The 15,054-nt window shown below is 44.9% G+C and overlaps 1 protein-coding gene and 1 long non-coding RNA gene across 4 annotated transcripts in view; one reads left to right on the plus strand and one right to left on the minus strand.

Annotated features, from left to right (window-relative positions):
• The window catches only part of LOC311598705, a 37,261-nt gene that overhangs the window by 14,245 nt on the left and 7,962 nt on the right, over nucleotides 1-15,054 (plus strand). The gene's annotated exons all lie outside the window — the stretch shown is intronic.
• The window catches only part of PRKCQ (protein kinase C theta), a 130,549-nt gene continuing 127,336 nt past the window's right edge, over nucleotides 11,842-15,054 (minus strand). For all 3 annotated transcript variants that reach the window (XM_084783975.1, XM_084783976.1, XM_084783977.1), the window contains 2 exons: nucleotides 13,081-13,209; nucleotides 11,842-12,564 (listed from right to left, as the gene is read on the minus strand). In XM_084783975.1, coding sequence (XP_084640101.1) covers nucleotides 12,406-12,564; nucleotides 13,081-13,209 — 288 coding nt within the window. In that variant the 3' untranslated portion in view covers nucleotides 11,842-12,405. The remainder of the gene's footprint in view (nucleotides 12,565-13,080; nucleotides 13,210-15,054) is intronic.

Consider the following 15,054-nt stretch of genomic DNA (forward strand, 5'->3'; position numbering starts at 1 on the left):
CGTGGGGGCCTTTCTTGTTCACAGCACCACGAGTATGCTATCTTTCTGATGTGGCTTAGTCTTGCGTAAAGAGGGCGTCTGGATTCAGGGGAGGGACTCTTCGACTTGCGTAGAGTTCTGGTGTTGGACAAGAATGATCGAGCAGATGTGGAGTAACACAGAGTTTCTTCCTTGAAGATCTACTGCTCTGTCTTGTTTTTGGAAAATGTTACTCTGTGAGTATTGATGGAAGCTCAAGGGCAAGTTGCTCCTTGACGAGTGTCGCAACTGATCATCCTAGAGGGAGAAAGGTAAGTTAACTCGGCCTCATCTGAATCATCCAAAAGAGAGGACCAAAGCCCTTACTATGTTCCATGAAACTGTCCTTGTATGGTTTGCTAGATTCTGGATAGCCATGTTAGAAGAAGGAAAACGTACAACCCTTTCTGTTTAGTGGATATCATTTCTGCACAGCATTTACCTGCACTCATGCTTTATGTTTATAATCCCAACATACTCCCATAGGATAATCACTGGCCAACAGAACTGACACCAGTTCATAAACAATGCAGGTAGTCATACTGTGCGCACCCACTGAGAATCAGACCCACATGGTGATCTTCCCTCTGTAGCAGACAGGCTCCACCAAAAAACACATAAAAGAGAGAGTGGAGGTGGGCCCCACTAGACCCGAGGAGGGGGCGACACCATGGCATACCAGCCTAGGCTTAGAGGACACAGGAGGAGGATTATGGGTCAGTCCTGTCCCTGCAGGGATGGTTTCATTCCAACAGCTCATGACCTCATTGACATTTCTGACACAAGCCAGGGCCTCTCCCCATCCTGTTAAACATTTGCAGCAAAACTCTGCAGAACAATAACAAGAGGCCCTGCCAAGTTTCCTCCAAGTGTAGGCTAACAGCTGGTCACCTGAAGCTGGGAGTGTTGGGTATCATCGCTCTGTGTGCTCTCCTTTCCTGACATCTGAGAGGAACGACAGGAGATTCATCCCATATCTGGACACAGATCAAGGCATCCACGGGGCCAGGCCCACCCTAGCCACACACTTGCAACACATTTCTGCCCTTTCCTGTACAACTCCAGATCCACAAAGTCCCCTGACTTGTCTGGTCATCTGGGACCACTTGTTTTGATTCCAAGTAGCACAGGGGGAAACATTCCTGGCAACTCTCTTGTCAAACCTGTGGAGTGAACGTCAGTGACAAGCGCTTCCCCATCCCGAGTCCCTTTTAACTCTGAAAACGTTGAAGTGGATTAGCCAACACGGGAAAGGTGATGAAACCTGACAAAAGTATTAAATCTATGAAATAAACAAGCCTACGAAACTTGTGCTGGACTCGGGATGATGAAAAGAAATAAAATGGCCCGGAAAGTGATGCCTTTTGCCTTGTAAACCCTGAGAGAATAGTCCAGCTAGCTTCTCACTGCATGACTAATGGGATGGTGCTATTCTAGACTAACTGTAGTGTGTGTGTGTGTGTGTGTGTGTGTGTGTGTGTGTGTGTGTGTGTGTGTGAGTTCCCATCTGCACTTAGGCACAGGGCAGTGCAAATGAGCATGCGCTTGCCTCCAAAGTCTTTTCTTTTGATAGAAAATACACCCGTGACAAATATTTTTTTAAAAAAATGTTGACAAACATTTCATACATCTACACACACACCTTTTCCTCTCCCCAAATGCACGCAAAACCTCAATAGCATTTCAAGTCTCATCTTGGTAGCCTGCTTATCCTTTCTCTGAGTGCCACCAGGCCTCCCCACCAAGGGGAAGTGGTCAAATATGGGGCACCAGAGTTTGTGTCAAAGCAATGATTCACTTTTAGTACATAGAAATGCCGCTGAGGTTTTGCATGCATTTGGGGAGAGGAAAGGGTGTGTGTGTAGATGTATGGAAAGGCCAGGGGTCAACCTTGGGAGTTGTTTCTCTGGCAATATCCAGTTAATTTTTTTTTGAGAGAGACAATCTCTCACTGGCCTGGGGTTTGCTGGGCAGTCAGTCTGACCAAATCTCTGAGCTCCAGGTTCAGTAAGAAACCCTATCAAATAAAATAGAATAGACAGAACCATTGAGGAAGACCCCACATGTCAGCTGCTAGCCTCTGTATTCATGTCCATGAATGTGTACACACACTTGTACATGTGAGTATACACACACGTGCATATGCAAACACAAAGTCTGTTTGTTTAATTAAATTTTAGAAATTAATATTTCCTTTTTTTTTAACTAGGCAACTGTTCATTTTATCTAGGTTTTAAAATATACCGACATGAAATCATATGTATTTATACTTAATAATGTTTCCTTTTTGATTTTATAATTAAGACTCACTATAATTATTTTCATGACAAGTAGGTAAGGATTTTTTCTTCTCTCAGAAAGCTTTGTATTGATGAAGATCTGCCTCATACTTTCTAAATATATTACTGCTAGTTATCTTTAAAAGTTTCTGTTTTCCAACTTAAGTTCCTATGCTAAAGCATTTTGTGATTTCTTGCATGGTTTGTTCATTTAAAATATTTTTAATGTAGAAGTTTTCCACATACAGAAGATATGAATAAACTACACATCTCAAACATCTCTGATAATGCTTCTGCTAAAGATTTCATTTTCCATTCTCCAAAGTTTCCTTCCTTCTTCTTTAGAGACAAGATCTATTTTCTTTTCTTTTCTTTTTTCTTTTTTTCCAGACAAGTTCTCTCTATTTAGTCCTAGCTATCCTGGTGCTTTTTATGCAGAACAGGCTGGTCAGGTACTCACAGAGATCCACCTGCCTCTGCCCCTCAAATGCTGGGATTAATTAAAGTTATGTAACCAACATTCCTAGCACCACCATGCCCAGTTCCCTCCCTCCCTCCCTCCCTCCCCTCCTTTTTTTTCTGAGTGTAAGTCTGTGTCTATACATATTAATATCGCAGAGATCATAAGAAGACGTTGCGTCCTCTGAGCTGGAGTTACAGGTGGATGTCAGCTGCCCGGTGCGGGTGCTGAGAACCAAACTCCAGTACTCGAAAGAGCAGCAAGCACCCTTAACGACTGGGCCATCTCTCCAGCCTTTATCACTTCTTTTTACCACCCCTGTTCAACCAGATTCAGGGTGAGTCTTACTTCCCAGTCTCCTCGGTGATTTTAAACTCAGTTACCGATTAACATCTTCATGATCTATGCCCTTTGTATTGTTATTCATTTGTAAACAGCTTTGTCAGTTGTGTTCTATTTTCTACTTAATGTAGAAGTATTTACAAGTGAGCATTCAACTTGCCAGACAGAATTTTGCTGCCAGCCTTCCTGTTGTTGCTTTTTTCTTGTCAACAACTAAAGCCTCTTAACTTACTGCGCCTTCCTTGAAGGTGTGCTGGTGGTTTTGTTTAGATTTTGAGAATAACAATTTTCTCCACACTTTACTCTGATTACCACATAGCAGATACATTTTCCATATGTTAACTCATTAAACCTTATTAAGTCCTGTGAGCTTGGGTATGTTTTCCCTCAGGGTGCATTTTCAATGTTTACTGACTTGAATTTAGCTCACGCTTCTTAAACTTTTTTTAAAAAAATTACTTATTTATTAATTCATTCATATTACATCTCAATTGTTATCCCATCCCTTGTATCCTCCCATTCCTCCCTCCCTCCCTCCCATTTTCCCCTTACTCCCCCTCCCCTGTGACTGTGACTGAGGGGGACCTCTTCCCTCTGTATATGCTCATAAGGTATCAAATCTCTTCTTGGTAGCCTGCTATCCTTCCTCTGAGTGCCACCAGGCCTCCCCATCCAGGGGATGTGGTCAAATATGGGGCACCAGAGTTTGTGTGAAAGTCAGACCCCACTCTCCACTCATCTGTAGAGAATGTCCTGTTCCTTGGCTAGATCTGGGTAGGGGTTCAATGTTTACGGCACGTATTGTCCTTGGTTGTTGCCATGGTAAACTCCCCCCCCCCCCCGCCCATTGCCTGTATTCTTTTTTGTCGTGATGTTTTGATTTTTAAGGGTGCCCTTTAATGCCTCTCACTACAGTGATGTATTTATCTATCTTGTATTTTTACCTATTTAATTTATTATACTATTCAAAAGTCTCTACGTTTTCATGTATTCTGGGTATTTTTATTTAATCCAGACTGCTTTATTTTAACTATATTCTGCCTTGCATTATTGATAACACTGAGATTTTCCTTATTTATTCCTCGTGCCTTGGTGAAGAATCTTCTCTTGACCAAACTCTTGTCAGGGATCTCTGAATTCTCTTCCCAACTAGTTCACAATGTTTGGGTTTCTCTGTATGAGTTTTGTTTGTTTGGTTTTTTGAGACAGGGTCTCTCTGTGTAGCTTTGGCTGTCCTGGACTCGCTTTGTAGACCAGGCTGGCCTCGAACTCACAGCAATCTGCCTGCCTCTGCCTCCTGAGTGCTGGGATTAAAGGCGTGCGCCACCACACCCAGCTTGCAGTGTATGATTTTTAGCAAGAAACGTATCAGGTTAGTTTAGCCAGAATCTACCACCTTCGATAGCTGATCAAATTCCTCATTTCCCTTATCCCTCTGGCTGGGTTTCGTCACCTTGACTCCAGAGTCCTAGTTGGCTCTCTCATCATCCTTCAGCATCACTCAGTAATTTTCCACTCACTGATTTCATCTTGCCCCTTGGCCACAGATTCCAACCCACCCATGCTGTTTGCCATTGAGCCAGCCTTAGCCTATGATCTCCTGTCCTTTGTAATAGGTCCTAAATAGAATCTGTTTCCCCTGCTGTACCATGAGTCTCTGTTTTTTTCTTCGAAGTTTATTCTAATCCTTTACCTTGCCCCCTTTTCTTGTTTCCTTTACCTTTCTTTTACATTCAACTACAATGTCTTTTCTTAGCCATTTATTGTCAAAAAATTCTTGCTACCCAATTTGTATCTACTGTTAAATAGCACAGACTTAAAAATTATCAATGGGAGATTGTCTTTTATGAGAGAGATTTAGCTCATTGACGAACTGATTAATGGCATGTTTAAACGTGTGCCTGCTCGTGATTGCTTTTACATTTTTTCCTTTGTTCTATTTGCTCTTCTAATTGTTTGGAAGCAAGCTGACCTTTTTCTAATCTCCTCATGCTTCCCTTTACATTAAAGGAAAATAAGTCTATTGAATTTTCTGGATCTGACTTTTCTATAAAAGTAGCCAAATGATTACTGCCCTTTGCTGTTTATAGTTTCCATATTGTTATCTCCTCTTGGGCCACTTCATCTTTATTCCTGTTACAATCAATTTCCCCCCAAGCGATGAATAATGAGCCAGTTGCAAAGGCTGCTGTATTGCTTTCATGCAGGCTAATTGCTCCCACGAGTGAACTAGTCTTTGGCTTCATGGAGTCGATCGGCATTTCCAGTATGTTACAAATCTCAGAACAGAGATTTTGACATGGTTAATATTTCACAATGTTGACATCTTTAATCAAGTCAGTGGCCTTTCTTCATTCAGAAAAACAAAAACAAAAACCAACCCACAGTAAAATCAACTTTCCTGACTCCTGAATTCACTCCTTGCTTTTCCTGAATTCACTCCTTGCTTTTTCTTCCAGGGGTTGTCTCCACCACAGTCTGCGAGCAGGCTAGGGGGCTGCTAGACAGTGGTCACTGTAAATGCCCAGAAAAAAGGTGATGGGGAAAAAGATAAAAACAAATGGTTTAAAGGGGATTTTGCTTTTATTATAATTATCAATGCACACTAGTTATACATAGCAATAGGCTCATTGTTGCTGTTCTATACATGCGAGTATTATGTTTTCACTCTATTCATTTCTCAAACTACCCTCTGGTACCTTTGCCTCCTTTCCTCTGCTTTCCCTTTTCCTCCTTTCCTCTGTTTCCCTTTTCCTCCTTTCCACTGTTTCCCTTTTCCTCTTTTCCTCTGTTTCCCTTTTCCTCCTTTCCTCTGTTTCCCTTTTCCTCCTTTCCTCTGCTTTCTTCTCTGGTCCCTGGTTAAAGCCTGCTATATTCAAGTTGCTTTTAAAAAAAATCTTAGTATGAGACACTTAAAAAAAGAAAACAAAAAAACCTCTGACCTATTTTGCTTAACAGGATGACCTCCAGTCCCATTTATTTGACCAAAATGAAGTGATTCAATTCTGTTCATGCCTCTGATCTCTCTCTGTCTCTCTGTCTCTCTGTCTCTCTGTCTCTCTGTCTCTGTCTCTGTCTCTGTCTCTCTCTCTCTCTCTCTCTCTCTCTCTCTCTCTCTCTCTCTCTCTCTCTCTCTCTCTTCTCTCTCCCTCACACACACACACACACACACACCACATTTTCCCTTACCCACTTGTTCAGTGGCAGGCATCCGGGCTGACTTTATACTTGGGTACTGAGAATAGAACTACAATGAGCATGCATGCTCAAGTATCTTTATGCTATGCTGATTTTGTGTGGTATATACCTAGGAATATTATACCTGGCTCATTCTAATTTTAGTTTTTGAGGAGTCACTATGATATTTTCCATAGCTGCTATACTAAGCTACATTTCCACTAACAATACATAAAGTTCCTTTTCCCTACATCCTTTCTAGAATTCTTCTTCTTCTTCTGATTTTCCTTCCTTCCTTTCCTCCTCCTCCTCCTTCTCATCTTCCTCCTCCTCCTCTTCTTCCTCTTCTTACCATTCTGTCTGGGATAAAATGAAAGGGAACTTTTGATCCTTTAGTCTTTATTCCACCATTGATGATTGATTGGTAATTGGCCTTGGAGAAAAGGAAGAGAAATGACATCTCATGGCTCCTCTGCTTGTGCTTAGCTCAGTGTCTTCTCTATATGCTTACCTGAGATGTGTTAAACATGCAGGGTTAGGATATAGATGGTCTCTGTCTTTGTCTGCAGGGAGTTCGTTGTTCAGTGTAGAAAAAGACACAGTCCAGGGGAAAAAGTGTTGTGGGGAGAGCTAAGTGAAGAGCTTCTAATTGGGGCCAGGAAATACATTCCCCACAAGGCACATTTAAATGGAGAGTTTGTGGTAACTTGAATAAGATGGCCTCCATAAGCGCATATATGTGAGTGGGTCACCAGGGAGCTGCACTATTTGATGAAAAGGATTAGGAGGGGTGCCTTGTTGGAGGAAGCATGCACTGCGGGTGGGCTTTGAGGTTTTCAAAAGCTCAAGCCAGGCCCGGTGGCTTTCTCTTCCTGCTGCCTTCAGATCCAGCTGCAGAACTCTCAGCTTTTTCTCCGGCACCATGTCTACCTGCATGCCGCCATGCTTCCTGCCACAACAATAGACTGTAATAAGCCAGCCCCCAGTGAAATGCTCTTAAGAGCTGCTGTAGTCATGGTGTCTGGGACACTAAGAGTTGTAAGGTGGTTAGGGATTGGCTGAGCTTAAAAGTAACAAAACCATTCAAAGCACACTGAGCTGAGTGCTTAATTATCAACTGGGGCTAGGGTGTGTGTGTACTTTTGTGTTGAAGTGTTTGCTGTGCTGGCTATTTTTCCCCCTCGAGACACGGTTTCTCTGTGTAGTTTTGGCTTGTCTCCTGGAACTCGCTCTGTAGACCAGGTTGGCCTTGAACTCAAGAGATCTGCTTGCCTCTGCTTCCCAAGTGCTGGGATTGAAGGAGTATGCCATCACTGCCTGTAGTGAGAATTTTGGGATTTAGGCTTCTTTTAAAACTACAGAAATATTATAAGAATATTTTTCATTTTAATAACAGGTGTGGGGATATGGGGCTGCTTTGCAGCAGCTGACTATGATTTGCCTCGTGCTCTAGCAGGGGCATGGTTTTGCTAGCTACAATAGTTTCTGCGATTGTGTGATGCTTGGAATTCTGGGGACTTTTCAGAGGGTATATAAATGCTAGGGCCCCGAGTGGCAGAGGCAAGGTGGATTGGTGATGGATTGTTGGCTATTGTTGGCTGCTGTTGGCCTCCGTTTGTTAGCTAGCCATGCACAAAGAAGAAGCAAGAAGAAATTAGCTACCCTGACAACCAAGATCAAGCTTGTCCTGAGGAACTCGATGGCCCTAATCAGCAAGAAGTAGTCTAATGAGAGAGATGGAATATGGCAGCGCCATCTTTTTTATTTAAATATCCTAAATACCAGTATATTATGAAGGAACATATACTACACTTTAATGATAAAAAGATATAACTTATAACATCTTATAAAAACTACATTAAAAGTGATCTTGTTCATTTGATAGTCCTCCCCCATGGCAAAATAAGTATATTTAAAAAAAAAAAAAAGTGGAGTACGGTAAGAGGGGAATTGAAGGTAAAACAGCTGCAAAGGCTCCTGGTCCTGATGCCCAACCTGTACTGAGGTGGGGTGTTAGCACTGGACAGATATGTCAGGTGTGTGGACAAGGGGGAAGTGAAGACAGAGCAGGCACTCAGACATCAAAATGTGAATGTGGGGTTGGTTGGGAGCGTAATGCCTGTCCTTGGGTGGACTCTGGCACCAGGCCCTGCCATCCTGCCCTTGCTGGTGCCTGTCCTTTGCATCCCAACAACCTCTTGTCATCACTTAGCTACTGTCTGTGCTCCATGGCTTGACATGGAGGGCTGGATGAGTGGAGGTTCCACAATTTTAACACAGCCCCCCCACCCCACCCCAGTTCCTCCTGCCCCTGCTGCAGCCCTGAGCTGTTATCTTCAGTTCCCTCTTTTCTCTCTTATCTAGTGATTGGGAGTTGGAAGGGTAGAAGAAAATAAGTTGAGAAGGATGGAAGAAAGACAAACCCAGAGAACAGCAAACACCAGATACAACCACTGGGCCATGTGCTGGCCAGTTTTGTATCAACTTGGCTTGAACTAGAGTCATTGGAAAGAGAAGAAGTCTCAGTCAAGAAAATGTTTCCGAAAGATCAGGCTGTAGACAAGCCTGTAGGGCAATTTCTTAGTGATTGATGTGGGAGGACATAATTTATTGTGGGTGAAGTCACACCTGGGTCGTGGTGGTCCAGGGCTCTAAAGGAAAGCAGGCTGGGCAAGGCCTGTGGAGCCAGCCGATAAGCAGCACTGTGCATGGCCTCGGTCTGCATCAGCTCCCGCCTCTAGATTCCTGTCCTGTTTGAGTTCCTGCCATGACCTCCTTTGATGATGAACTGTGAGGTGAGAATGTAAGGCAAACGAACCCCTTCCTCCCCAGCTCGCTCTGGTCATGGCGTTTCATTACAGCAATAGTAACCTGGACTAAGGCACTTAGCATGCACAAGGTCTTGGGTTCAATCCCCAGGCCTTCAAGCAACAGAACAAAAAGTAAAGTGCCTGACAGAGGATGAGAGTTTCCAGGTTCTGAAAATTACGATGTGGACAAAGGGTGGGAAAAGAAGCCAGAGAGGGAAGGCAGGCCCAGATCATGGCAGCAACTGCTTGCTTGGGAATTGGAACCCAAATGAGTAAAGTTAAGATACAGTAGAGATATATGAGCATCCATGTTTATTGTGTCACTATTCATAGTCATCAAGCATGGAGTCGGCCTAGATGCCCATGAATATAAGGGAAATGCGGTACACATACGTAACAGAGCCATAAAGCATATTTGTTTATTTATTCTTTTTTAAAGTATTTATTTGTTTGTTTGAGTGTTCTGTTTACATGTATGACAGAAGAGGGCATCAAATCTCATTATAGATGGTTGTGACCCACCATGTGGTTGCTGGGAATTGAACTCAGGACCTCTAGAAGAGCAGACAGTGCTCTTAGCCGCTGAGCCATCTCTCCAGCCCGTTTATTTATTCTTTCACCCAACAGTACTACTTAGAAAAGGGACTATGGAGCATACAAAGATCAACTGGACCAAGATCTTTTTCCCTCTGTAGGTTTGCTGCTTATCAGAAAAATGACGACGGTACCAAAGGAAGTAACTGGTGATTGGGGAGGTTAGAGAGCTTGGGGGCACTAGCTAAGCTAGAGGACGTGGCATGATGGAGCAGTCGTTTGATCCCATCTGAGGGACTAATGAGAGCTGGGTAAGTAGGAATGGGGCATTAGAGGCAAATAGAACAGTATTAGGGAGACACAGAGGGGAGCACTCTCTCAGGCTGAGACACACTTGGGTGGCTTGGGGCACAGAGCGAGTGAAGAGTTGCAGCTCAGGGCAGAGTGGCGCCCAGGAGCAGAGTCAGTGGATTTATGGGGCCTTAGTCAGGGAACATTACATGGGTTTTTGACATGTGGGTTTGTGACAGGATGATACATTTTAGTTTGGGAAAAGAAACCAAATGTTGTACATAAAAGTTAAGGGCGGGGGATGATGCAAGAGGAAAGGGCCGGATCAGATGCTCTTTGTCCCAACAGCAATCCAGAAAGTAGAGATGCATATGTATGTTAGAAAGAGAGGCCATACTAGTCTCTTTTCTTCCTTGGTTAAGAAACTCTGACAGAGGTCACTTAAGGGAGAGGGGTTTATTTTGGTTCCTAGTTCTAGGGCCTTGTCCGCCATGGCAGGTAAGCCGTTGGGCAGAAGCCTGAAGCAGCTGATTGCATTGCCTCCTCAGCCAGGGAGGAGAGAGCAACGAACGCTTGGACTCACCTCACTTCCTCCTTTTCATAGAGTCCAAGATCCCGGCCTAGTAAATGGTGTGTGCCTTCCCACCACCGCGGTTCACCAAAACAAGAAAGCGTAGTCTCTCAGAGGTGTGCTTGGACAAGTAGTGCCAACCATCCCACAACACAAAGGTGGAAAAAACAGCAGTTGGTGTAAAAATAAAAAATTAGGGGAGTCAGAGGGAGAGAGAGGATTGCCAATGATAGCTCCAGTTCTGGGTCCAGATCATGGAGGCCATGGTAGGGCCATTAGTGGAAACAGGAGATGCAAGGTAGAGACAGATTCTGCAATAGAACAAATGCATTCTGGGCATGTTGGGTTAATGCAGTCTGCTGTCTGATGGGCCACAGATGGAGATGAAGACTTGCCATTGTCTGCATGGAGTGGTACTTACATCCAGAAGTGGGGCGAGGAGGGGTGGGGGAGGGGCTTTCGAGGGATTTAGACTAGGAAGAAGGGCAAGGAGTCAACAGAGGGCAAGCCAGAGAAGACGCAAGAATGTCACCAGGAGGCAGGAAGGTGTAAAATGCCGCAGGAAGGTGAGTTAGGAGAACATCCCACCAGGGCTAGAAGTCACCGTAAGAGGGAGTGAAGCCACGGACGGTCTGAAGGCAGCCTGTGTAGACCCCTCCATCAGGAAACCTTTCCGGGGAGAGGAAAGAGAAACATACCAGCAATTTAGATGTACCTGAATGTCTCACCCCTCCTAGGAACTCCTTTTCTTAAGTCCTCAATTTTGGAACAAATCCACCTCTGGCCACATCTGGATGGTCAGCATAACTGAACTGTGTCTTTGAGGGAGCCAGCAGAGAATCACACTATGAAGAGGCATCTTTTTCTTTCTTTCTTTTTTTCTTTTATTCCATTTTACACACCCAGCTCTTTGTTATCACACCACCTCGTCAAAATATACAAACAGCACAAATACTTTAAGTGTATAGTTAGTACTCTTAATCCAACAGGACTGACTACGGCAAAATAGCGTGCATGGGTCATCGGTCTTGCAGGGTGCCTAAGGAGGGACTTACGTGTCATCAAATCACCAGGACTGGGCATGACAAAGGAGTAGTTTTCTTTATCTCAGGAGAATTCATGCACTCCCGCTTTTTGTCTGATGGGAGAATGGGGATGGTACTGAGTGACTACACTGACAACGAGACTAGCAGAGGGAGGGCAAAGTTTGACTGGCGGCTACTCTGTCCTTGTCAGCTGCACTTTACTTCTGTGTGAGCAGGATGTCCCACACAGGCAACTAGAGCTCTGCGCACTGCCACTTACTTTCTTCTGTCTTGTGAATTTCAGGGCTAGCCACAATGAACAGATGTGTAAACCTCAAGATCCAAGCTTTGTTTATTGGCGAGCATCCCCTCACAGCCTGCTCAGGGCTCTTCCCCTTTCCCTCCCTTCTGCCATTTACATCCACAGACATGCGCAGAACAACGTGGGTGCCACGATTCCTTCTCTGTGGTTGTGTGGGATCCACTTCTGCAACTGGCAACCTGTGTTTCCCGTCTTGAGAAATCTGTTCCATTTGCACCTCGGTTCATGACCAACCAGCAACTGCTGTCTAGGGCAAGAGCAGAATTCCCTTTCAAATCTTTCACAGTAATCGGGGACCACCTTTCAAGTAAATGACTAGAGTTAATAACGATCTAAGTTCAGGAGCTGCTGTGAAAGATGCCAGGGGATGTAACAGGGTGACGCCATTAGTGAAGTAGGCTTGGTTTCTGCTACAGGTAACAGGTCATGCGAGGAGCTCAAAGGTCTTCCCCGCTTCTGCTGTTGAGTGTTTCCTTTCTCTTCCAAGGTGAAAAAAACAAGATCCTCCCGGAAGTGTTACTCAGACAGGTTCCCAGAGAGAAGGCAAATTCCTTCGGGTCTGGGGAGGGATGAGGTTCAGGAGCAAATGAGAGTCTCCATCCCTGGGTTGATGAAGGAAAAGTTTCTGAACATGTTCTGGTCCATGCTGTTGATAAGCGCTCTGTCTGCAAATGACAGCCGGGGCTTCTCACTTAGGAATTCCTTGTCGAAATTGCTACAGTCGAATGGTGATTTCTTGGCCACAGTTTAAGGAGGAGGAAAAAGAAGGGGGGGGGGTGAGAAATTTAGCCACCAGGTTCATTATCTTAACTTTGCTTATGTTGGCTACAGTGTGAGCATGACCCAGTGGGTTCAAATCCTGAGTCATCATTTCTTCTTTTAGAATAATTAATTTCACATAAAAGAATTGCACTGTACAGGTTCTGTTCATCCAGACTGTGACCATTAAGAATATATGTGTTGCATGCAAATCTCATCTTCTCTGATGGGGACCCCCTCAGAAACATGTGCTCGACTTGGGAATGTTCTACAGTTTATTTTTCCCATAGGTGAATTTTGGTGACACACTTTCAATTTGGCAAGCAACAGGAACGCCTCCCCGTCTCCTTTAGATTAGAGAAACATGTTCCTCCGGGGACTGGGTCAGGTTTCAGGAACTGCTGTTACTTGATTAGGGTGACAGCCTGTGAAAGGAGAAGGTCCTAAGCCAGACTGTGTGTGTGGTGGTGGTGGTGGTGGGGGAGTCCTTACCACTTTTGGCCGGAAGGGCGGGTCAATCTCTTTCCTCTCAAGTTCTTCCCAGTTGATCTCTCGAAACAAAGGATGCTGTCGGATGTCTCCTCGCACCCCCAGCCTCCGTTCAGGCTCTCTCACAAAAAGCTGCAAGGGACAAAGGGGGGGGGGGAGAAGTTCATTTCTCCCTCGAGGAGGCATTAGGGCAGGTGGGCATGCACGGCTCAGGGTATGAGCGACTGGCTTTTTTCCTGCCCTCTGTGGAGATGGAACTCTAACCTGACACCCCCTCTGAGTGAACTTATCTGAACCTTCCACAGTCTGGGCCTTGACCTCACTGCTCTTTGCCCTGGGCAGGCTCTACTGTGCTTTCTATAGGGCTGGCATGAAGTCAGCTTGGCCTTGTGTTATTTGTGGGGTTTCTGACAAGGGAAAGACTCTAGTTTCGCAACCTCTGACGTACTCTGTGCTGCTGACCTGACCTAGCTTCACCTGGGGAGAGGGGACGGTAAGTGGGGAAGTGCCTCTGTCACACTGGCCTGAGGCTTTGCCTGTGAGAGACTGATGATTGATGACTGACGTGGGTGGTGCCATCCCTGGGCAAATGGTCCTGAGTCGTATAAGCAAGGTCGTTAAGCATGAACCAGGGAGCAAGGCAGGAAGCAGCATTCCTCTACAGCCTCTGCTTCAGTGCTTGTGTGAGTCCCTGTCCCAGTTTTCCTCAATAATGAACTGTAATCTTTAAGTTGAAGTAAACTCTTTCCTCTCCAAGTTGCTTTTGACCATGGCGTTTGTCAGAGCAACAGAAAACAGGTTAGAACGTATGCTACGAGCCTGTTTCACTGGGCTATTCTTAGGATTAAATAAAACAGTAATATACACACATATGTACATATATATAAAAATATACCTTTACATAGGCAGGCATGCAAACATATATACAATCACATGTATGTAAACCCAAGCATGCACACACATGCATTCCAATGCACTTATGTAGATGCCTAAGCATACACATATGTGTGCATCAACACAAATGCAACCCCCACCACACACACATTTGTTCACTGTTACTTCGGGTCTGTAGTACCCAACAGCATAACCCTGACACAGCGGTACGTGACTGGAAGCCCAGCGCACACGAAGCCAGAGAAGGAGGGCCATGAGTTCGAGGCCAGTCTGGTCCAGTCTGCACAATGTTAGTCTGGGCTCCATAGGGAGATGCTGTTTGAATAAACCCAAGAAGGGGCATGGTGGTGCACACCTTTAATTCCAGCACTTAGGAGGCAGGTGGATCTCTGTGAGTTCGAGGCCAGCCTGGTCTACAAAGCAAGCCCAGGACAGCCAAGGCTACACAGAGAAACCCTGTCTTGAAAAGCCGAAAGAGAACCCTCAGTAGAATAGAAGGAGTGACTATTTCTCTGACTTAACTGCCCATCCAAGTGCGACATTTCCTAGGTGCCCTGTCTTAAGGGTCCAGCGCCGTGGGACTTGTGTGTAATGTCCGCTAGTCCCAGGCAGTCAGCTGAGGTGTCTGCAGGCATCTGGGTCCAGAAAGTCACCCTCTACTCCTGCAGGCCTGTGGGTGAGTACTGTTTACCTCTCCAGCCTTTCAGCCAGTGTTTATGTGCCTCCCTTTTCTCCCCACTACTTCACCTAACAATCAAAATGGATATTGAAAAGACAGCAAGGCCACGGACTATGGCGCGGGAGAGTCTAAATATTAATTCAGAAAATAACAGCCTCCCTACGGGGCTCCAGCAGTTACTTATTTCAGGCCCGGCAAGATGCTTATCTGTAACATCGCAGCTAGGGTGTTTTCAGGAGACTATGACCCTTTAAGAAAATGGGCAAAATGTGGAGAATCTTCCCAAGGGTTTGAGCCCACTCTTCCTCTCACTCTTTCTAAGAATAGCCAGGCTATGTCCTCAGAATTATCTTTTAATGATGTTATCTTACAACTTGAAAACCTTCAGAACCTCGGCTCTCCCC

The sequence above is a fragment of the Acomys minous genome (assembly GCF_964271855.1).
Source record: "Acomys minous genome assembly, chromosome: 5".
Classification (NCBI taxonomy): Eukaryota; Metazoa; Chordata; class Mammalia; order Rodentia; family Muridae; genus Acomys; species Acomys minous.